The sequence below is a fragment of the Rhinolophus sinicus genome, linkage group LG01 (genome assembly GCF_036562045.2).
Source record: "Rhinolophus sinicus isolate RSC01 linkage group LG01, ASM3656204v1, whole genome shotgun sequence".
NCBI classification, from domain to species: domain Eukaryota; kingdom Metazoa; phylum Chordata; class Mammalia; order Chiroptera; family Rhinolophidae; genus Rhinolophus; species Rhinolophus sinicus.
In genome coordinates, this window is record NC_133751.1 from 28,238,389 (window position 1) to 28,262,138 (window position 23,750).

At 36.5% G+C, this 23,750-nt stretch overlaps 1 protein-coding gene and 1 long non-coding RNA gene across 6 annotated transcripts in view; both read left to right on the plus strand.

The window, feature by feature from the left end:
• Window positions 1-7,506: 7,506 nt before the first annotated feature.
• The window catches only part of MLF1 (myeloid leukemia factor 1), a 43,503-nt gene continuing 27,259 nt past the window's right edge, over window positions 7,507-23,750 (plus strand). For 2 of the 5 annotated variants that reach the window (XM_019731956.2, XM_019731955.2), the window contains exon 1: window positions 7,508-7,674. In XM_019731956.2, the coding sequence (XP_019587515.2) occupies window positions 7,628-7,674 (47 nt within the window). In that variant the 5' untranslated portion in view covers window positions 7,508-7,627. Of the gene's footprint in view, window positions 7,675-23,750 lie in introns of all 5 variants that reach the window. The other 3 variants (XM_074326957.1, XM_074326949.1, XM_074326945.1) reach the window with 3 other exon arrangements.
• On the plus strand, window positions 12,885-17,727 carry LOC141570504 (uncharacterized). The gene is made up of 2 exons (XR_012494540.1): window positions 12,885-14,692; window positions 15,268-17,727. It is a non-coding gene; the product is annotated as an uncharacterized LOC141570504 (long non-coding RNA).

Here is a 23,750-nt window from a genome sequence, read left to right on the forward strand (position 1 = left end):
AATCTAAGTGTCCTGCACAAATGGAACCACTGCCTCGTGGCCCTGATATTTTAGGATACAGCCAGCCAGTGATGAGGTGGTGACTGGTGTCCACTCACAAAGGCCTGTTAGGAGTCAGGGCACTTCTCAGCTCTCACAGCCCAGGATTCACTGTCAACACGGTTCTGAGTTGCATTCAGAAGCCAACATGTGGCTGTTCCTCGGCTCGGATAGCCTTTCATGCCATGAAAACTGCACTATCAGTAACTAGATCACAGACAAAGCTTGAGGCCAGATGCAGCCCAGTGGCCTGTTTCTGGCCTGCTCAAGTATTTTGTTTTTAATTCATTGCTAACTTTAAAAAATTGGGAGATATGTGAAATTCCATTTCACCAGTGGGTATGAATTTCTGCAGGGGAGACATGTGGAGCTGAATAGCAGTTGTCCCCTTTGCTGGAGCCAGGCCCCCTCCTGTGCCCACACCTCCAGGTGTTCATGTGCATACATGCAGCACAGGGGTCGGAGTGCAGGTTCTCAGGCCACACTCCTGGGCTTCACTCCAGGATGTGTGACCTGGAGCCAATGGTTTCTCTGACCCTTAGCTTCCTCTCCTGTAAAATGGGCATCATAATTGTGTCTACCTCATTAGATTATCTGGGGGAATTAAGGGTGTTAAAACATGTAAAACACTTAGAGGAGTGTCTGGCACACCGTGGAAACTCAGTAAATGCTTGTTGTTATTTTGATTGTTATTAAGTCTTATCATCTAACCTATCCTACTTCCCTCACCTTTATTTCTTATGTGGCCCTTATTGGTGTTTGTGTTTTTGACTCCAGCTCTAGGTAAAGCCCCACCCTCAACGAGAGGTAGAGGAGACAGCTGGTCACCTGTGCACAGTAGGGCAGCAGGGGTTATACCTAGAGTTTTGATTAAGAGTCCAGATTCTACTGCCAGACAGCCTGGCTTCCAATCCCAACTCTTCTACTTCCTAGCAATATGTCTGTAGACAAATTACTTTACTCTCTAAAGCCCATGTTTATTTCTGTAAAATCATAATTGTTGTGAATCAATGTGCCAAACACATAGTATGTTTTAGCTTTTATTATTAAGAACACTTAGCAGACCACAGCATTCTCCTACCAATCAGCAGCCCCAGGCATGGGCTGCCTCAGTTTCTCCCAACAGGCTGCCACTGCTGTTCAGTACTATGAGCCTTGCTGGCGGCTCTTTCCCAAGGGGGATTCTAGGTCTGAGGGAGAAATGAATTAGAAGGAAACCAGGTATAGCTTAGAACCACTCATTATTAACTCTCTGCTACCCCTTCATATTGTTACCCCAAAATATGTGCCCCAGATAGTATTAAACTTGCATGCCCTTGAAATTAAACACAACTCTTCTAAAATGGAAGCAGATTTCCTCTACCAATTCAAATAATAAAGGTATCTAATCATATGACAAAGGAATGTAGGCATTACAAGTTCTTAATGTTTTCTAAAATAATTTTCTCCTTCCCTGGACAGACTTCTCAAATGATTGCCTTTGTTGTGGGACATCCACCCACAGCTTGAGTTCTCTCCAAATCTTATCAAAGACTTAAAAATAACTTTTAAAATAATGCTTTAGACAGTCACATTACACAGTTCCCGAGACAGATGACCTCAACAGTATTTCTTAAAGAATGCTTTGTACTCTTCAACTTGTTTTAGGCTCAATAATTCTAAAATTTTTCATTATTTAAAAAGAACCAACCAAGTTTTCCTTCAATACACAAAAGAAATATAGACCGTCACAAACATCAAAGTCTTGCCTCAGTAAGAAAATCCTTATAAAATTGTCTGCAGAAAATGTTTTCTGGAGCTCACTGAAAATAAAGACTTAAAAATAGCTGAATGTTAAATTAATTTTAAAAACTAATCAAGACATACACAAGAATGGTCATAGCAGCTTTAGTCTTAAAAGCAAAAACAAAATCAACAGTAGATGGGTAAATTACTTCTGGTAAATTCATATAATAAAATATGACAGGAATGAAAAAGAACAAACTACTACATGCAACAATATGAATGAATTTTGTAGACATAATATTAAGCAGAAGGAGCAACTCTCAGAATACTGGTCACCTTTGAGAGATCAACTGGAAGGGAGTCTGAGGGACTATTCTGGGGTATTTTGGAATGCTTCGTATCTTCTTCAACTGGGAGGTGTTTACGTAACTTGATTCTTATGTAAAAATGCATTGAGCTGTACACTTAAGATTACTGGACTTTACCATATTTAAATTATACCTCAGTCAAAAAGTAAATAAGAAAACTAATCAGATTTTAGCTGTGGATTTTCATCAACTACATGTGACTTCACTCAGACTCGAAAGTTGGAGTTTCGTCTCTAAAAAAGTTAGTAAACATATTTGTATTTTACATCTCTTGTTACCAATACCCCAGAAGGTGACATTGTCTGATATTTTTCCAAATAAAATATTACCCAATTACAATTTGTGCAAAATAAACTCCCAGCCATGGATATACATACACATCCACAGAGAAAATGAATTGCAAAAGTCAACACGACTGAAAAATTCTGCTTCTTGTTCATAGTTTGGTGTGAATAAAACTCTTGTCCCTCACCTCGGTAGCAGGCCCCCAAAAGGAGAATTTAACACTGGAAAATTCCTTGTGTGAGTTCAAGATTTGCTTTGAATGTTTACTTCACTGGAGGAAAAACCTGCTCTAGAATGTTTTCTCAAAGAAGAGGGGTGCTATGAGCGTTTAGGACAACACAATTCTTCATTGTTCCAGACTGTAGCCCACACTGTGAGATGCTTAGTTAGCATCCTGGGCTCCACCCTTTGAGGGGAATAAAGATGTCTCCAGGGATGAGCATGGTTGACAACCAACTACACCTTGACATTGTCTCCTGAGGAAAAGGGAGTGTCACTCGCAGTGGAATGGGAGCCAAAATGTAAAGTTCAGTTGCAGGACAATAAAATTACATCTTTTGCACATGATTTTGTGGCTGGAGCTTGGTACTCATATACTCCTGTCTAGTGGGAAGAATTCAGGCTTGGGAGTGGGGCTGCCATGGACGAGTGTGTGACATGTAAGAGGGCACAAGTCGTAGCATATACATTGTCGATTTGTCAATTGATTGAACAATTTTCCCCTTCATGAAAGTATCTTCAAAAAGACACCTGTTCCTAGTTTGAACAAAGATGCCATATGTGGACTAGAGGCGGCCCTGACAGGGAATTTGAAGACCTGGGGACGCATGCTCTTACTAGATAAATAAGAGCCCTGCACCATTTCCCCATGTTTCCTAAAGGTATAATGCAAACTTGTTAGAAAACTGGTAAGACAGCTAGCCGAAAAGAAGAAAACTCTAAAAAGAAATGGAATCATACCTTTTACAAAAAATGGATTTATGATACAACTTTAAATTTGAAAAAAGACCATGGGGTTAGGACAAGAGTCCCCAAACTAAGTGCCTCAGTAATATTTTCACTCTGCCACCTAGGGCCAAATAAATACTGAATAGTTCTGTATGTTATGTAGTAAGGTCCAAACAACTTAGGTATTCATTTATTTTTTAACTTAAGTATTTATGGCTTAAGAACTCAGTAGTCTTTTAGAAAATAATGCACATAAATCAAGAGAAAAAATTTTATATCATTCTTAATACTTGCTAACGGATGTGTGCTGGTCTAGCATGGCTCAACTTCTCAAACTCTGGAAACAGATGGAACTCTGCACTTATTGTTTCCTGTTCCACATTGATTTTTGCAAAGTACTTCCTTTTCATCATAGCAACTTTGAAAAACCTAGCTTCCCAAAGATATGACATCATCTAAAGGAATATAACACAATCTAATACTGAAATACGTGAACTATTTCAAGCTAGTAGTTTGCACAATGTCCAACAGATGTCAAGTTTCTCTGTTTCCCTCAAAAATGTTAAATGTCCCATGGTGCCCCCTGTGAGTTTGCTGTGACCTCTCACTTCCAGACCACTTCTGTGCACAGTTCAAGACAAAAGGATTAATTAGCACAATGAAACCCTAGACACGCTGAAATTAACTGCAGTAAAGGGGTTTATAATGGCCTAACACCCATGGTTTTGCACAGCTATAATTAAGTCTGAAAGCCTAGCATTCAGAGCCTGTTTATTTCTTCTTGGGCATTTCAGATAACATCTTGAAAAGCATTGGTAAAAGTCTCAGGTGCTGTAACAATGGTAATTGCAGAACTGGCTGGTGAAAGAGCTGTCCACTAGAATGTTAACTCCAAGAGGCCAGAGAGGTTTGTATCCTCAAAGCCTATAATAGTGCCTGGGATATAATTAGACCTTAATAAGCATTTGGTGAATTAATGAATGAAAGAAAAGAGGACTCACTGCCATTTTGAACTCTTGGTGTTTTTCATAGAGTTGTAGGGTTGGCTTGGGTTTCATGCTTTTCTCTGTTTTCTTAACCTGATCAGTGACCTTCCAAATAAACCATAAGTTGTAATGTGGTTATAGATTATATATGTAAAAGTACCTAGTACACAAAGGTGTTCAGTAAAAGGTTAATTTTTTATAGGGAGGCAAAGTAGGGTGGTGGAAAGAATATAAACTTTGGAGTAGGACTAATCTGGATTTGAATTGGCTTTTGAATTTGAATGGACAATCACCAAATTTCTCTGGGTCTCAGTTTATATATATATATTGAGATAGACATCTTAGTATACAGGGTTGTTGTAAGGATTAAATGAGAAAAGGTATGTAAAGCACTTATTGTAATGACTGAAACAAGGAAGTATAAGTGGAAGGTATTATCCTAATAGGGAATTTTCACTTTACTTGGCTTATCTCATCCCTCTGAAGGCAAGTTTCAAGACATACGAATAGACTGTACATTATATGCAGCAAGCACATGCTACCTCAGGACCTTTGCACTGGCCTGGAATGCTCTTCTGATAGATGTCCAATTCCTTCCAGTGAGTCTGCTCAAGTTCACCCTCTCAATGAGGCCTACACAGAACTCCCTACTTATAATTGTACACCTCCATCTCCCTTACCCTGCTCAGATTTTTTCCCCTAACACCTATCACCTTTTAACATACTACTTTCTATGTCATTTATTTTCATTCTGCCCACACAAGGATATAAACTCCAGGAAGACAGGGATTTTTGTTTTTCACCAACACCTCAGTGTCTAGATTAATGCCAAACTCAGTTTGTGTAAAACTGAATTGATTTAAATAAATTCCCACTGAACTTTATTTCGGCCCATTATTTAGTTTGTCAGCATGTCTCTGAGAAATTACTATCTCTCTTTCATCATCTTTAAGTATGGCCGATCATCCACATTCCATGCGCAACCAACCCCACAAGGAAAAATCCAGGCAGCCAGCACAGTTCAATTAACTACTAGCTCTGTGAATCTTGGCAGTTTACTTATCCTCTCTGTGTCTTGGTTGCATTATCTATAAATAGAGGTAAAAACCATATTTATTCCATAAAAATCTTGTGAGAATCCATGAGTTAATGCACATGAAGTGCCTACAACAGTGCCTGGCAGACTTTCAATAAATATTAGCTATTTTGATTATATTTACAGACAAGTTCAGGACCATCTCCCCTTTAGTCACACTCAGGATCTCTATTCCTCTCCTGCTCAGGTATTGATCCTCTCCTGCTGATTTCTTTTATCTCCCACTTTTACCCATCAGATCTAAAATGGGTGACGTCTCTTCAGCTTCAACTCTCCTCTTTTCTCCACTAACTTTTTTTTTTTTTTTTTTTTTTAAGCATTTACCATTGGGTCCAAGCTGCTTTTAAAAGCTCCAAGTAGCTCCCTGACTAACCTGTGCCACTAAATCTTTCATATTTTAACAATATGCATCTAAGCAAAATCCCCATAGGAACAAGAGGGAAAATTTTCTCACAAGTTGCTTTACTTGACTTTAATCCAGAACTATTTTAATACTGTCACTTACTGCCAATAATTTACACCAAAAATTGAAGTTTTTGTTTTGTTTTTCAAATGTGGCCTCCTTAACATGTTGGGTTGTACTGTTTTAAAGAGAGAATAATTGCAGGTCTTCTAAAACATTTTTTTTGTTTTGAAGCTAATTTAGAAATTTCCTAATATGTGTATGCTCCCTGAGCTTCATTCTCAGGACAGAGGAGAAGAAAATATCCTCTTCCCTGGAAGGGCAATACTATCTTGCCTTGGGCTGTGAAATCTGCCCTACCTCGTGCCACCAGTCTCAGGGAAAGGAGGCTGCCAGAGAACTTGGCTAAAGGTGGGGAGGTAAAAGGTCCAAAGGATTAAATTTGCAGCTCCCAAAATAACCCTTAGTACTCCTGCCACCTCCAAATCAGGCCCTGCATGCTTCTTCACGCTGGCAGAGTGCCACCTCTCTGGCTGTACCCCAGGAGGCCCTGTGGAGCCATGGATGGCCATTCTCTATAGGAAAGCCTCCCAGAGAGGCTAGGAGCCCAGTGAAATAAAGGTGGACATGGAAGATGTATTTTCTCTCTTCTTCCTCTTATTATTCTCTCTTTAATGTCCTCTCCTCTCGCCACCTTCCAACTGTCTCTAGGTTCCTGGAAGGCTTCAAGGACAGTGTTTTCCAAATTCAATAATATGATAGCCCTTCCTCTATGTCCAAATCCCACCTGTATTGTTTCTTTAAATTAGCTCCCTTTTTCACTTAAATTTTTAAAGACTAGCTATTAGTGTATAGCATTATTTTAAGACCAGTTTTACTTGCCATAAACAGAAGACTCACGTATAAATATAATTAAAACAAAAATGTATAGTAATGGACTTTTAGTTGGATAGGGTTGCTTGCTGCAAGCCTTGCACCTCTTAGGTTAAGGAATGCTGGAGAAGTGTGTTAAAGACATACCAGCATCAGAGTGAGACTTGCTTCTTGAAACAGAGACTGGAAAGAGGACTGAAGAGAGAGTAATTTTCTCATTTTATTTTAAAATACCATGTGTACATATAACTTAAGCATTTCCCACTTTGGGATATACTGCTTCGAGTTTTAGACTCACAGCAAATAAATTTGGTGAAATCACTGAGTACATTATTTATTGACTTACTCAAAAACTTTTTGCACATTTTTTTCTCATTATTTGTGTACAGCTTTTGACCAACTATCACAGAGTATTTCTGAGACTGGACTCTTTACTGTGGTTACAAAATGTGGTCTTTGGATACCATGTAACCTAAACCTTGACCCATCCCCATTTTCCTGAAGGGAATTCGGGTTCGAGGCCAATCGTCACTTTCCCAAAGTCACACAAAACAAGCTCTAAGTTTTGTGTTCTTTCAGGCCAGAGAACGAGCAATCTTGTCCCTCAAGAGGCTTCAGGAGGGTTGCCTGGCTGGAGCGAGTCCAAACCTAAAGCCTCCGCTGTGTTGATCGCAGTTGCCATGGCAGCGGCGCATTGTCTCCGCCTCGTTTCGTGACGTCAGGGAGCCAGCGCCCAATGGGAAAGCAGGTAGGCGTCACGCACCGCCTTTCCCGGCGGGCCCCGCCTTCGCGGCCGAGAGAGAAGCGTCGACGGTGCGGGCGAGGCGAGCTCCAGTCGAGGCCGCGGCGAGTTACATCGTTTTCCAATCTGTCTGCGTCCGCCGCGGCTCGAGAGCGAGCTAGGATGTTCGGGATGCTGAGCAACGGTTTTGAGGATGATCCCTTCTTCTCGTGAGTGTCGGGGGCCGGGAGCCCGCGAGGGCGCGGGAATTCAGGGATCGTGAGAGGAGCTATTTATATTTTAAGCGGAGAGAGCGAGTTATAGACGGCGAGAGGGAATTCGGATTCCAGGAGGCGGTCTGAGGGAGAGGAAGACGAGGGCATGAGAAGAAAGGGAGAAGACGACTTAGGGGTGTGTTGGGGGGAGGAGGGTTTGGGGGTGTAGCGTGGAACAGGAGGGTTTGGGGTGTAAGGTGAAGTGAGAAGCATTCGGGGGGGCGTGGGATGGGAAAGGAGTTGGGGACGCGGTAGAAAGGAAGAGAAGGATTTGGGGGCATGAGATGCGGAGATGACCGAACAACCCCTTCTGCCCCCCCCCCCACGCACCTCCGGGGTGAAAATTGCTCTTAACCTGGCCGGACTTGGGGTGTCCCCTTTGCTTTCCGCCTTCGGAATGACGCCTTCGCAGCTGCCAGGGCTTTGCAGGTGACGATTAACTGCTGTCTCGGTAACTACCATCTCGGTGGAACGTCTGGTGTGAGTTATGCTCACAGGACCCTTTCCACCCTGTTTCAATTACAAATGAGGGGTGAGGAGTATCTTATAGGATGACAATTCTTTGAAAAGGGATGCGGTTTAAAAGCAGCATTTTCCCTAAGTGTTTATGAGAGCACAACAAAGTTGTAGAATTGTGCTCTCACTTCCAAGGGCTTGGAAGTTGCCATGTGCACTGTTTGTTTTCTTTGCTTGCTGTGTTACAAAGCTCGCCTTGTTTGGGAAGGGGTTCTTCTTTCTGTCAGAAATACAAATAGGGCAGGGAAGCGGGGAGCGGGTGCATTTAACACTCAGGTAAACAAGTACTAACCCTGTGAAGGGTTCCAGGTGAAATAATGTGATGCCTTAGGAGGGAGGAAGACATCCAGAAATTGATTAATTGTTCCATTATGATCTAGTATTCTGTTTTGTTTTTTTTAAATTCTTCCTTTGGCTATTATATAAAAGTAATCTAGTTGGATCCCTAAGACAGGAAGATTTGTGGTATTTTTTTGCCTTAGTGTCCTAATTTATTAGAGACCATTTTTTTAACAAGGTTAAAATGTTCACAGTTTACAACATAGATTTTTTTTAAAGGAAAATACTATATTGATTTAAATGTATCAGTACTATTTTAAAACCAAATAATATAAAAGTAATAATTGAAAGGATAATTAACACTAGAATAGATGAAATAATTAATATAGAAAAATTAAAATTATTACATTTTATTGTAAAAGTTATTCATTATAGTGAAGGTGTAGATGGACTCAGGTAAATTGATTATGTTGTTTTATTTCACTTGTTTAGGAGCTGTTGGGACATTTATGATCCGTGTCATTTTAACAAATTTCAAATTTTGTATTATGATCTTTTAAAAGCCTCTGAGAGTAGGGACTAAATATATCCATAGATTAGTTGAGCTGTTAAAGTGGTTCTTATGTAATTGTGACATCAGTACAATGGATTAAGAAGATTATGATAGACAGTGTTGGGGGTGTATTATGTCTTTGATTATATAAAAAAGAGCAATTGGGCTTAACCATGAATGTATAATTCGTACTTTATTTAAACTGTCTAGCAAAAGTGTAATTTAAACTCTTGGGTGGCTCTTTCTGACCAAAGGCAATGAACAGAGAGTCAGGGTCAGAAATAGTAACATGACAAATAGGAGGCATACATCAAAGAACACTCTTCCCGGGTGCTTAGGATGGAAAGGACCAGCAGTTACACGTCAGTGGGTCCTTCTTTAAATGTAGTTAATGTAATTAACTTTATGAAACTGATTCTTTGCTCTACAGTTAACTATATAGAGAGTAAACATACTTTGGGGAGGTTTGGGAGAAAAAGACTATGAGTTCATTATTTATTTCAAGTAATCTGGCCTTTTATCCCAATACCAATCAAAATGAGTATTCCTTACTTAATATAAGTCAAATACAGACTTCTTAAAGGTGACAGATTTATTAAATCTACTACTGATCTTAAGGAACACAGAAGAGTTCCATGCCCACCATCTTTTATATAATGTTATATCTATTTCTAACACTGTGTGTCTGATCATTGGGTTCCTTAGTGGATAGTTTAATATGTGACATAGAAAGTATTCAGTAAATATTGTGTAATGATAATCTGGTGTCTCATAATTAATCTGGTACTCATTGCTGAAAGTAATTATTTGCATTCAATAAATTCCACTGTTGATTCTGGCACTTTCTCATTCGAACACTACCATTATCTAAATAATCTATTAGTTCAGAATCAAGGATATCACTATAAACATACTTTACTAATTATTCAAAAGTGGACAGACGAAAAAAATCCACTTCTTGGATAGAAAATTAGAATTATTAAATGATTTGAGACTGGTAAGGTACTGTGGTCAAATTGTCAAAATGCTTAAAAGATTTGAGTGAAAAAAACAATTAAAATCTGTAGTTTTGAATACAAATTATTCATTTTCAATGTTTACCTTCCCATAACAGCACATGTTAAATGTTTCATCAGAAAATTAAAGGGAAATTTTAAAAGCAATATTTCAAAGTTTGTTGTTTTACTGAGTATTTGGGACATTTTTTTATATTGATATCTTACTATGTTTCAGAGCTGAAGTTATTTCAGTGAAAATTTCCTTACAGTATACCTTCATATATATACCTTATTAAATAAATAGTACTTGTAATTTGCTTAAAAACACAAAGGCTAAAAGCTGGCAATTCCTGGCATGCAGTTTTCTCTCAAGAATACTACTTTCCCGTCTCATTTGCATTTTTGCTAAAGAACAAATAGGAATATGTATATATAAGCAGGAAAACTAATTTGAAGTTAAAATGATTTTGGCATCTATCCTATACCCTAAAAGAATTGATTGTTTGGTATAAAAGTTTACATACTTGTATTTCTAGTATAATCTATAAAGTTCTACTTTGTACAGAAACATGAACTTTGAATCTTCTGAGCTACAGAAATGAAATTCTGATCGTGCAAGTCTACAAAAAATAGCTATGTTACCTCTTATCAGCTATTAGACGTTAAAGACTCAGAAGCAGGTTGGCAATTCTATCAGCCTTGTTTTGAATCATAAACTGTTAGCATTTCCTTAAGCTACCTAACATATGGGTGCCATATAAGTGATGACCAGTCTTTGATCAAAGCACTGCGTATGTATTCACAGGATGTTGCTTTTTCCATCTCTTTGCTTTCTGCAGGAGCTAGACTTTACATAGCTATAATCTCTGTTTAAAATTTTTTTTAATTTTTTTTATTTTGTATTTTGGAGGTAGTTGGAGGACACTGCTTTGACATATACACTGACTTGAGTTGGAAGTGAATGTATTCCGTGTAAAAGACAGGCACTGACTGATACTTTTTTTATTGAGAATATTGTCATAGCAGGAAATTAAACAAAATTACTAGGTTAGCTTTTGTGGACAATGTGCAAGGTTACTTACATATTTGTTTTTAGACATAGTATGAGATAGGTTCATCATCAAGATGACATAGTTTGGTGCTCATTAGTATTCTAATTCTAATCTTTTAATAAAGGTAGCTTGAGAATACTCAGCTAAAATGTAAAGTTTTGATTTTCAGGATCCCATTTCATGTTAAGACCCCCTAACAGCTACAGTGATTTTTAGCATCTAAAAATTTCTGTTCTCAGAAATATTTTGACATAGATATTTCTTATAAATGAACTTTGCACATTTTGATATCATATTTAAGAGATAAGCCTCGAACTGAGAGAATTTCTAAGGTAGACTGTTGATTTGGAGCATTTTTTGGTTCATTAGCTACAAACCATTGAGTTAGGAGCTAGGAGAACAACATGTTTATGACATAGTTGCTGTGTCAGGGAATACCGTTCAGTAGCATCTACTCATACCATAATGCTTAGTTCTATCAAACATTATAAATATCCACATAAAAGTAGGGGGAGGGGACCATAGTCATTCCTGCAACTCTTAATATCAAAGGTTTTTGCCACACCACCATTATAAACTACTTCTAAACAATGGGAAAATAGAATTGCCTGTGGAAATGTAATTCAGTCCTCAGGCATTAATATTTCTTAGGTTTCTACTATGTGCGCAGCCATGTGAAGTCTATTATAAATTTGTAAAAGTTACAGACCATGCCCTCAAGATTCTCTTATGGATGTTATATGCGTTATATCTAGTGTTAAAACCTTGGATCACCTGATGTGTTTTCTTTATGGACATACACCTCATTGAAACTAGGGATCGTTTCTTTATGATCAAGAGAACCTTAACAATCTGCTGGCTAAGCTTTTGCTACCTCTATGTATGGTGGAAGGAAGGAATTTCCCTTGATGAATGGGACTGCCATGTCAATTATCTGAGACCTTTATATAATAACTAATGGTTTTTACTTAGAAGCAAAAATATCTATTTCTCATACAGGCCAAATAAAATTGTAACCTGCCCTCCCAAAAATATATATGTTATATGTATATATATATACACACATATATTTTACATTTGAGAGAGTCTTAAAAATAGGAACTTATCCTGAAGTGAAACTTTACCAGCTATTAAAAAAACTTTTTTATGTTGAAATTATTCCCCAGAGACCCGGAATCAATTTAAGACTTAACAATTTTTTTGTGAGGGGAGGGGGCAACAATTTATTTTTCCTAGCTTGTGATAGGTCAATAATATGGAGTAGAAAACGTACATTTGGTACCAAATGTCACTATGTTTGGTGTGGTTTGTGTCCGCGATCCCAAAAGAGATAGTATAGCCATCATAATAATATAAATAAATTTTTCCTGATTTAAATGAAAATGCATCCTCATGGAAAAACCTGAAAATTATAGAAAGTTTGGTAAAGGAAATCATGCATCCCAAAATCTTAGCTCTATCAATTATTTGGTGTATTTATTTCCTATTTTGCATATATGAAATTTTTTTTCCAAAATTGAACCAAATATTATGGTTATAAATATACTGTTTTTCCTCAATATTTATCATAAACATTTTCCCAGTTTTTAGATTTTCTTTAAAGTGTGAATTTAGTGTCTGCAAAATACTGCATCCTGTGGATGTACGAAGAATATATTTCATATATATCTTTAAATACATTTTCAATTATTACTTTAGGCTAATTTATGTATATGAAATGTTCAGTTCATAGGGTATGAACTTTATGAGGCCTCATCATATTTCCAGTTTATTTTCTTATAAGAATGAAACATTTATTTTCAAAAGAGAACAATATGAATACATAGAAATATATAAAAACTATTAATTTCTTACCTGAGAAAACAAACTCTTGTATTAGGTTAATTTAAAAAATATTAAAACCACTGTTTGCTACCACAAGAGATTTTTGGCTTTGATAAAAAAGAATTCAGGCTTGTACAAGAGAAATCTTAGTCTTATCTCCAAGCAGTTGCTGTTGTGGGTAGACATAAGTTGAACTCACTTCATGGTCAGCTAGATTTCTTCCTGAATGGTTCAGACAGGTGCAAAGCCAGACTGTGAGCCCACTTTTGTCTTAATGCTTTTCCCAAAAGGCCGCCTTTTGTTCATGTCACTCAAAAAATAAAGATTTTTTTAGTATTTTCTCTCTATATAAATATACCTACTCTTTTTAAATAAAGAGAAACCTGAGCAACACTTTAAATGAGCCACATTTAGTTGCTGAAATTTTAACCCAATTGTGATGCAACCAAAAAAAATGAATCTCACTAAATTGTATGTTTCTATAGGAAAATAATAGTTGTTTAATACTTATCCACAGTACAAAATTCCCTGAAGTGTCTTTCTTCATTGTAATTGAATTTCATCCACATATCTAAACTAAAGGTTAACTGGTTTTCTTAAGTAACTATGCATTAATAAGAATGAACATTTTAATCTCCCTATTTGTACCATATTCTAAGCTCTAAATATCCAGTGAGTATAGAACTCTAAGCAAAAGGACTCTTTTGAATCATTCACTTTGTAACTTCAGGTGGTATGAAATCCTTTAATTCCCATAGTACTATTTCTTTTTGTTCTTTAAAGATATTTTATTATTAAATATTTTAAATATATACTATAAAAGTATAACAATGTTGTGTACCCAATACTCAGAATTTCAAAATTTACATCGGCTATGTCCATCTCTATTGCTGCTATAGTCTCCAAATTGTTTTAAAAGCAAATTCCAGAATTCTTGTCATTTCACCCGTGTATATATCACTGAAAAATATGGTTATCTCATTACATAACCACAATACCATATTCACGTCTAACAAAATTAACCATAATTTCAATTGGCATCATCTGGCACTGAATATCATTGAGATATGAAATACTTTATAATATAGTTTTAGAGCTAAAAATTAGAAAGAAATTGTTTCTTAGACAACTCACTTAGGGTCTGAGAACTACTTGAAACTCTGCTTCTTTAAGTAAAAAGTAGAGAGACAAATACACCAAATTCCGATTTCCTTAATTTTAAAGTAACTTTTGATCTTCAGATCTTGATTTGGAAAAGCATAAAACAATTCCCTTTCTTCCCTCTAGTGCACTGTAACATAAGCTGCTCATTGTGTGCCATTGACCATTTAATTTTTAAATTGTTGTAACTTCCCCATAGTGTTAGTTACCTGTAGTTCTTCTAGAAGAGTGATTCTCAGACTTTTAACAGGTGGAAAATCCAGGAATAGTAGTCTGTTAAACCTTCTGTGCCTGTCACTCCTAAATATGAGGTATGACAATTAAGTTTGCAAACTTATCCTAGAAAAAGTGCTACATCCCTCATTGCTGAATATCACTACGGTCATCTTCGAAGTACTCCCCTTGGGAAGCTATTCACTGATGCCAGTGCCTGGTCCACCCTTCAAAGCAATTTTGGAACTCTTTTTCTGGAATGGCCATCAGAGCTGTCATCGTATTACCCTTGATGTCCTGAATGTCATCAAAATGTCTTCCTTTCAATATTTCCTTTATCTTCAGGTAAAGAAAGAAGTCACTGGGTGCCAGATCAGGTGAGTAGGGAGGGTGTTCCAATACAGTTATTTGTTTACTGGCTAAAAACTCCCTCGCAGACAGTGTGCCATGTTGGCTCACACATTGTCGTGATGCAAGAGCCATGAATTATTGGCAAAAAGTTCAGGTTGTTTTCATCTAACATTTTCGCTCAGTCTTTTCAGCACTTCCAAATAGTAAACTTGGTTAACTGTTTGTCCACTTGGTACAAATTCATAATGAATAATGCTTCTGACATCAAAAAAGGTTAGCAACATCGTTTTGACTCTTGATGTGGACTCACAAAACTTTTTTGGTCATGGAGAATTGGCTGACTTCCGCTGTGCACTGTAACACTTTGTTTCAGGGTCATATTGGTACACCCATGTTTTATCACCAGTGATAACATGACCCAAAACATAGTCTTGCCTTTCCAAAAGGTCTTGGCAAACATTCACCCTCCTTTGCTTTTGTTCATCAGTGAACTTTTTTGTGACCATTTTTGCAGACACCTTTCTTATGCCAAGATTTTCAGTTAAGATTTTCCTAACTGTTTCTCTATCAATGTTTACTTGGTCTGTTATGTTTCTCACAGCCGACGATTTTGACGCATAATTCGACGAATTTTTGCAATGTTTTCATCTGTTCTGCTTGTTCCTGGCCACCCTGATCTCTCTTCATCAGTGACGCATTCTCTCCCCTCAGAAAAACATTTAATCCATTTGTACACCACCATTTTCTTCATGGCATTATTCCCATAAACTTGGACTAACATGTCCCTGATCACTTCCACTCTTGCCAAATTTAACAAGAAATTTAATGTTTGTTCATTGCTCTAATTCAAGCTCAATCATTTTCACGACAGCACACAAAAATATGCAGTAACAATAATGAACGCCACTCAGCAAGACACCACCACACATTAACATGAAAACAGCTGTGAGACACTGATTTATCAAGGTTATGAAACCTTACTGAGCTGTTTGTGCAGTGCCAATGAAGCGCACAGTGGCAAGTTCTCGAATTTAATTGCCAGACCTCATAAGAAAAAAATCCAAAACTAAAAATCTCAAAAAAAATCATGGAAAATGACCTTATTTATGTTTTTCATCATTGTATATATAATATCTGTACTTGTTTTTTTCTTTAACATGTTAGTCTGTTTTTAATTGGAAGGAATATGAAATACATGTAATATCTAAATAAACCTTCTGGTCGTGTGTCTTTAGTTTATTGTATTTCCTAAGTGAATTTATTACAACTACATTTCTCCAGTTCATACCCAACATTCAGCTAAAGAGTCTCTTCATTCTGAGAGGCTCTGTTACTAATTTGGTTAAGAATAGTTTAATTTCTGGGCTTCTGTTGAAATTTTTGTATTCTCTTACTTTGAGAGCATCCTAAACCTACACACACTGGAGTGCACTTTTATGAGTCTGCATAAAATTTGTCAGCAGGAAGGAGGCTGGAAAGTAGTCAGAGCAGTGTCCCCACGTGGATTCATATAAAAAAGGACAACAGGGTTATGGCAGGAGAGCAAATAGAGAAGTAAGAGTACTAAGAGTACATGTTAAAATTTTTTAGAATATAGTTAGTCAATGATCTGCTTTGTAAAGTGTGTTTCAATCATCCAGAACAGCAGTGGCTTTAATGCAGAGGTGATTGGAAATTATCATGTCAAACAAGTATGCAGAGGAATTTCTATTTATTTAAGTCATTTATAACTATATTTTTCTACTTAACAGTCTCCTTTAAAACAGTTGACATTGCACAAGAATAAACAGATCTGGAGACACTCTTATATAAAGTCTCCTTACTAGATTTGTTTAGAGAATATTCATCTTTTAATTTTTTTGTTTTGGTACTTTGTAATATCTTCAGATGTACTTGGGAAATGACACTGCTTTCTGAGTAGAAGATGAGATTATGATTGCTGGAACTATTGATGCCTACCTAGTTCTTCATTTTTAGTAAAACTTCATTGCTAAGATATTATTGTTTCTTAATGCAACGTGGTAATCTAATTTGGTTAACCACAGTAGTTTTTTTTTTTAATCCTTAAGATTAAAGCACCTTTCCATGATTTATGGTAGAATCAACTTAATCATTTGAAACATTAAACTTTCTATATCCAATTTTCAGAAACATTCAAATTTAATAAGGCAATAAGGTCTCAGAACTACACAATATTTTAGAGTATTGTATCTGTCTTAGCATATATTTAAAACGAAGGCCTAATTAATAGCAGCTGGGAAATACTAATTTTTTAAAACATAAAACTTAGCATCTTACCATGAACCAAAATTTGACAAGCTAATATAGTTTAGGGTTTACACTGATGAAATAAATTGTCATTATTTTTTTTACAGCATTTTAGTAGGAGTTGCCACAAGATAAACTTTATTAATATTATGAAAGAAGAGCACATTTATGCAGCCTGGACTGAACATTTGCATTTGATTTGGAATTACAGAACTTTTTTCCCCATTTCAATTTTCCATGTTTACACGTGTACTATAACATTTTAAAAAATGAAAAAGACTTTTAAAATTCAGTAACCTCTAACATCTGTCAATTAATATTGTATTTTATAAAGTACCAAGGTGCTTTACTTTTTCAAAAGTGTGTTTCCGGCATGTGTAATACATGCTTATGGCAAAAACTCAAAAGGGGGTCCGGCCCGGTGGCTCAGGTGGTTAGAGCTCCATGCTCCTAACTCCGAAGATTGCCAGTTCGATTCCCACATGGGCCAGTGGGCTCTCAACCACAAGGTTAAAAAACAACAACAACAACAAAAAACACACAAAAAACTCAAAAGGTATAAAAGAGCACATGGTTAAAGACTCCCTCCTCACAACAATGTGAATATACTTTATTGAACTGAGCATTTAAAAATAATTAAGATAGAAAGCAGTCCTAAGAGGCAAATTCATAGCAACACAGGCCTACCAACCTCAAGAAGCAAAAAAAAAAAAAAATTCTCAAGCAATCTAACCTTACACTTAAAGGAACTAGAAAAAGAAGAGCAAACAAAGTCCAAAGTGAGTAGAAGAAAGGAAATAATAAAGATCAGAGCAGAAATAAGTGCAATAGTCTTAAAAAAAAAAAAAAAAGTACAAAAGATCAGTGAAACTAAGAGCTGGTTCTCTGAAAAGGTAAACAAAATTGATAAACCTTTAACCAGCTTCATCAAGAAAAAAAAGAGAGAGGATACACATAAAATCAGAAATAAAAAAGAAGTGACAAGTGACACCACAGAAATAAAAAGGATTATAAGAAAATATTACAAACAATTATATGCCAATGAAGGACAATCTGGAAGAAATGGATAAATTCCTAGAAACATACAATCTTCCAAGACTGAATTAAGAAGAAACAGAAAATCTGAACCGACCAATTACTACTAACAAAATTAAATCAGTAATCAAAAAACTCCCAACAAACAAAAGCCCTGGACTGGATGGGTTCAAAGGTGAATTTTACCAAACATTCAAAGAAGAATTAACACCTGTCCTTCTCAAACTATTCCAAAAAAAATTCAAGAGGAGGGAGAGCTCTCAGCCTCATTTTACAAAGCCACTATTACCCTGATTCCAAAACCAAACAAAGACATTACAAAAGAAGAAAAGTGTAGGCCAATATAATATTTACAAAATATTAGCAAACTTAATTAAGTGATACAATAAAAAGATCATACACCATGATCAAGTGGGATTTATTCCTGGGATGGAAAGTTGGTTCAGTACCTGGAGATCAATCAATGTAATACACCAGATAAACAAAATAAAAGATAAAAATCATATGATCATATCAATAGGTGCAGAAAAAGCTTTTGACAAAATCCAGCATCCATTTATGATAAAAACTCGCAGCAAAGTAGGAATGGCTATATAATAAAGGCTATGCACTACACACCCACTGCTAACACCATACTTAATGGGAAAAAGCTAAACGCATTCTCCTTAAGCTCAGGAACAAGACAAGGATGCCCACTTTCACCACTTTCATTCAACATAGTATTGGGAGTTCTAGCCACAACAGTCAGACAAGAAAAGGAAATAAAAGTCATCCAAATTGGAAAGGAAGAAGTAAAACTGTCGTCATTCACAGATGACATGATACTATATATAGAGGACCCTACGGATTCCACTAAAAACTATTAGAACTAATAAATGAATTCAGTAAAGTAGCAGGATACAAAATTAATATTCAGAAATCAGTTGCATTTTTATATACCAATAATGAACTGTCAGAGAAATTAAGAAAACTGTCCCATTTACAAGTGCATCAAAAACAAAAAACCTAGGAATATATTTAACCAGGGAGGTAAAAGACCTGTACTCGGAAAAGTTTAAGACACTGAAGAAAGAAATTGAAGAAGATGCAAATAAATGGAAGAATATACTGTGCTCATGGATAGGAAGAATTGACATCGTTAAAAATGTCCGTACTACTCAAAGCAATCCATAGATTCAATGCAATCCCTATTAAAATACCAATGGCATTTTTCACAGAACTGGAACAAATAATCTTAAAATTTATATGGAACCAGAAAAGACCCCAAATATCCACAGCAGTCTTGAGAAAGAAGAACAAAATTGGAGGTATCATGCTTCCTGATATCAAACTATCCTACAACATAGTACTGGCATAAAAACAGACACATAGATCAATGGAACAGAATAGAGAGCCCAGAATGAAACCCATGTCTATATATGGTCAATTAATCTATGACAGAGGAGACAAGAACATACAGTGGGGTAAAGACAGTTTACAAGTATTCAATGAATGGTATTGAGAAAACTGGATAGATATGTGCCATATACAAAAGTAAACTCAAAATGGATTAAAGACTTAAATGTAAGATGCGAAACCGTAAAACTCATAGTAGAAAACAGGCAGTAAACAAACTGTGAGACGTTGCTCTTAGTGATATTTTTTTCTGGTCTATCTCTTTGGGCAAGGGAAACAAAAGAAAAACTGAGCAAAGGATACTACATCAAACTAAAAAGTTTTTAACAACAAAGGAAAACATCAGTAAAATGAAATGATAGCCTACTGAATTGGAGAAGATACTTGCCAATGATACATCTGATAAGGGGTTAATACGCAAAATTTATAAAAAATAAAAAAAACTCATACAACTCAACACACACACACACACACACACACACACACACACGAAAAAAAAAACTGAAAAATGGGCAGAGAACCTAAATAGACAGTTTTTTCAAAGAGGACATAAACATGGCCAATACATACATGACAAGATGTTCAATGTCCCTAATCATTAGAGAAATGCAAATTAAATCTACAATGAGATATCACCTAATACCTGTCAAAATGGCTATCACTGATAAATCAACAAACAACAAGCGTTGGCAAGGATGTGGAGAAAAGGGAACCCCCATCCACTGTTGGTGAGATTGCAAATTGGTGCAGCCACTATGGAAAATGGTTTGGAGATTACTCAAAAAATTAAAAATAGATCTACCTTATGACCCAGCAATTCCAGTCCTGGGTATTTATCTGAAGAAATCTAAAACTCTTAATTTGAAAAGCTATATGCACCCCTGTGTTGATTGCAGCACTCTTTACAGTGGCCAAGATATGGAAGCAACCTAAGTGCCCGTGAATAGATGAATGGATAAAGAAAAAGTGGTGTATATATACACAATGGAATATTACTTGGCCATAAAAAAGAACATTTGTGACATGGATGTATTTAGAGGGCATTATGCTAAGTGAAATAAGAGAGACTGAGAAGGACAAATGCCATATGACCTCACTTATATGTGGAATCTAAATAAATGAACAAACAAAAGAGAAAAAGATTCGTAGATACAGAGAACAAACTGATGTTTGCCAGAGGGGCATGGGGGTTGGGAAGCTGGATAAAAAGGTGAAGGGATTAAGAAATACAAATTGGTAGTTACAAAACAGTCATGAGGATTGAAAGTACAGCATAGAGAATATAGTCAATAATGTTGCAATAACTATGCACAGTGCCAGGTGGGTACTAGACTAATCGGGGGGATCACCGCATAAATTACATAAATGTCTAACCACTATGCTGTACACCTGAAATTAATATAAAATAATATTGAATGCCAACTATAACTGAAAAATAATAAATTTAAAAGAAAAAGATTGTTTATCACAGCAAGGAGCAGTTGGTTGCACTAATGATGCAGTTTGTTAAAAGGATGTGTAGGCAGTGTTTTCCAAACTGGCCTTTCCCAAGTACCAGGGGTTCCTGGAGCTGCTGCAATGGTTGCCTGTGATGGAGGTGCAGGAGACGTATAGGAGGGGGAGAAGGCCAGGGGACAAGAGCAGTTGAGACTGGGAGCTTCCACCCTCATTGCAACCAGTCCAGCTCCACTTCTATCTGTTTTACATATTAGGCTTATAGGAAAACTCCCTTAAAGAATACATTCCAGAGTTAAAACAGTTTGCAAAACATTGTACAATAGCATCATGGCAGAAAGGACATGGGTTTGGGCTAAGATTTATTATAGTCTTAGATCTACCACTAAACTAGCTGTGTGACCTTAGGCAAAATACTTGATCCCTCTGTTCCTTGGTTTCCTTATCTGCAAAATTAGAATAATAATGGTTCCTACCTGACTGTTACTGTTGTGAGAATTGAGATAATGCATATGAAGTACACAGAGCTGGGGGAAGTAAAAAGCAACAGTGAAGTTTAGCTGTTATAGTTGTTTAGTGAGATGCAAAAATGTTCACACAAAAAAAATGATTAAGATAAGGAAAAGCTTATTGACTGTACACATTATCTGGGCACTTTTCTGTATACTTCAAAAAATAGCTTAAGATGTGGTACATATGTATACAATGGAATATTACTCAGCCATAAGAAAAGATGAAATGCTGCTATTGGCAACAACATGGATGGATCTTGAGAATATCATGCTAAGTCAGATGGAAAAAGTCAAGAACCGTATGAGTTCACTCATGTGGGATATAAAACAGAAAACAAAGGAACAAACAAGACAAACAAAAAGTGCATAGACTCAGACAACAGTATAGTTGTTACCGGAGGGAAAGGGAGGTGGGGGAAGGGAGGTAGAAGAGGGTAAAGGCGTCAAATATATGACAGAAGGAGACTTGACTTTGGATGGTGAAAACAAAATGCAATATACAGATGACGTATTATGGAATTGTACATTTGAAATCTATATAATCTTATTAACCAGTGTCTCCCCAATATATTTAATAAAAAAATAAATAAGACTCCCACCTTTGGTCCTCAACTATCTAGTGACCCTCCCAGAATACAACTACTGTGATCAGTTTGCTGCATAGCCCCTGGGATTTTTTTCTATACATTTGTAAAAAATATATATATATATAATATATATATAATATAATATATATATTATATATATATTATATATATGTAAAATGCATATTATATATGATATATAATATAATATATGGGAATTTTTTTAATACGAATGGAGGTATACTATATATCTTGCTAATCCTTCCATATCAGTACATAAATATCAGACTTGCCCTTTTAAAGGTGACATAATATTCCATTTAAATTCTTTTACCAAAGTGCTGAAAAGTGTTTATTTGGCCCTTTCTATCCTTTGTTGTTGTTGTTTTTTTGTTTGTTTTGTTTTGTTATTCTATCAGTCAAGAAACATCTGTGGGCCAGATAATTTTGGATAGAGGAGTAAGAGATATGTGTTCCCTTTCCTCAAGAAGCTTCTAATCTGGCAGAAAACACAGACAATATTTTTCATGTTATTTTAATTTCCAGTAGTCTTTGCTTTATAAAGAGAGCTAACACAAATAGCAACATTTTAATTATTTTTAACTTAAAATTTTTTTAAATTTCCTCTTTGATTACCAATAGTGTTTAACCGATGTCTTCCCTTTGAGAGAAAGAATAGAAATTAGAAAAAAATAGTGAAGAGTATGTAAAAGAAAAATGATAAAAATAGTTGGAATAGTCAGTACTACTCAGAAGTACTGGAATGAGATTAAAGCTGACAAAAATAAAACAAGTATACCATCCCACCTACATTGGTTCAGTTGCAGAAAACCATTTTACTCTAGCAAATTTTGGCAGAAAGAAACTTATCACATGGTATTAAATGGCTTAGAGAGGGCGGCCGGTTAGGTCAGTTGGTTAGAATGCGGTGCTCTTAAAAGGTTGCCGGTTTGATCCCCACACGGGCCACTGAGCTGTGCCCTCCACAACTAGATTGAAACAACTACTTGACTTGAAGCTGATGGGTCCTGGAAAAACAAATGTTTTAAAAATAAATAAGAAAGGGAAGGGAAGGGAAGGGAAAGGAAAAGAAAGAGCTTAGAGAATTATTGTGATAGCTGAAGGAAATAGACTAGATTGAACTCTCAGGGATGACTGCTTAAGCCACATCACAGATCCAGATGACGGAGGGGCCATCTGCCACTTCTAGCATTAGGAATTGCTGAATTGGGAAGCTGCTGCTACTGCTGCTGGCTCCAAAACCATGGTATACCTGCTAGTACTCATACCAGCAAAATGGATTTCTCATGCCTGTCCCCCGATTCCCATAAAGCTCTAGTGATCATACGCACTGAGTGCTACTAACACTGCTGCAGGAAAACTGTATCTCTGTGATCATGCTTACCGACAAAGAGAAGTAATGGTTACGTACAGACTGTGTTGCACCTCTACCTCTCAATTCTCTAATAATTTCCTACAATTGGCAGAATCTTTGCTGCAGTGGAGTCCAGGAGATTAAATTTTTAGCTTTGTAACCTCTACAGGATAGAAATGCACATTGAAAGGAGGTGAAATGGATTGAATGCCAATCTACCTTATACAGCCTCTTCCTTTCCTTCCCCCAATCTGTATCTCCCTTTCAACCCCAAGCCTGCTCAGTAATTTCTGGCAGCAAAATGGCCTTTACCCTTTGTGTTGCTATTTTAAAGCAAGTGAAAATATGTGACAAGGGAAAAATTAAAGTTTGGAGTCACTATGCTCCCCCCCACACACACTTCCTTTTTAGGAGATTAGATTATTGCTCCGGTGGTACTCCTCTGCTGCACTGAATCTCA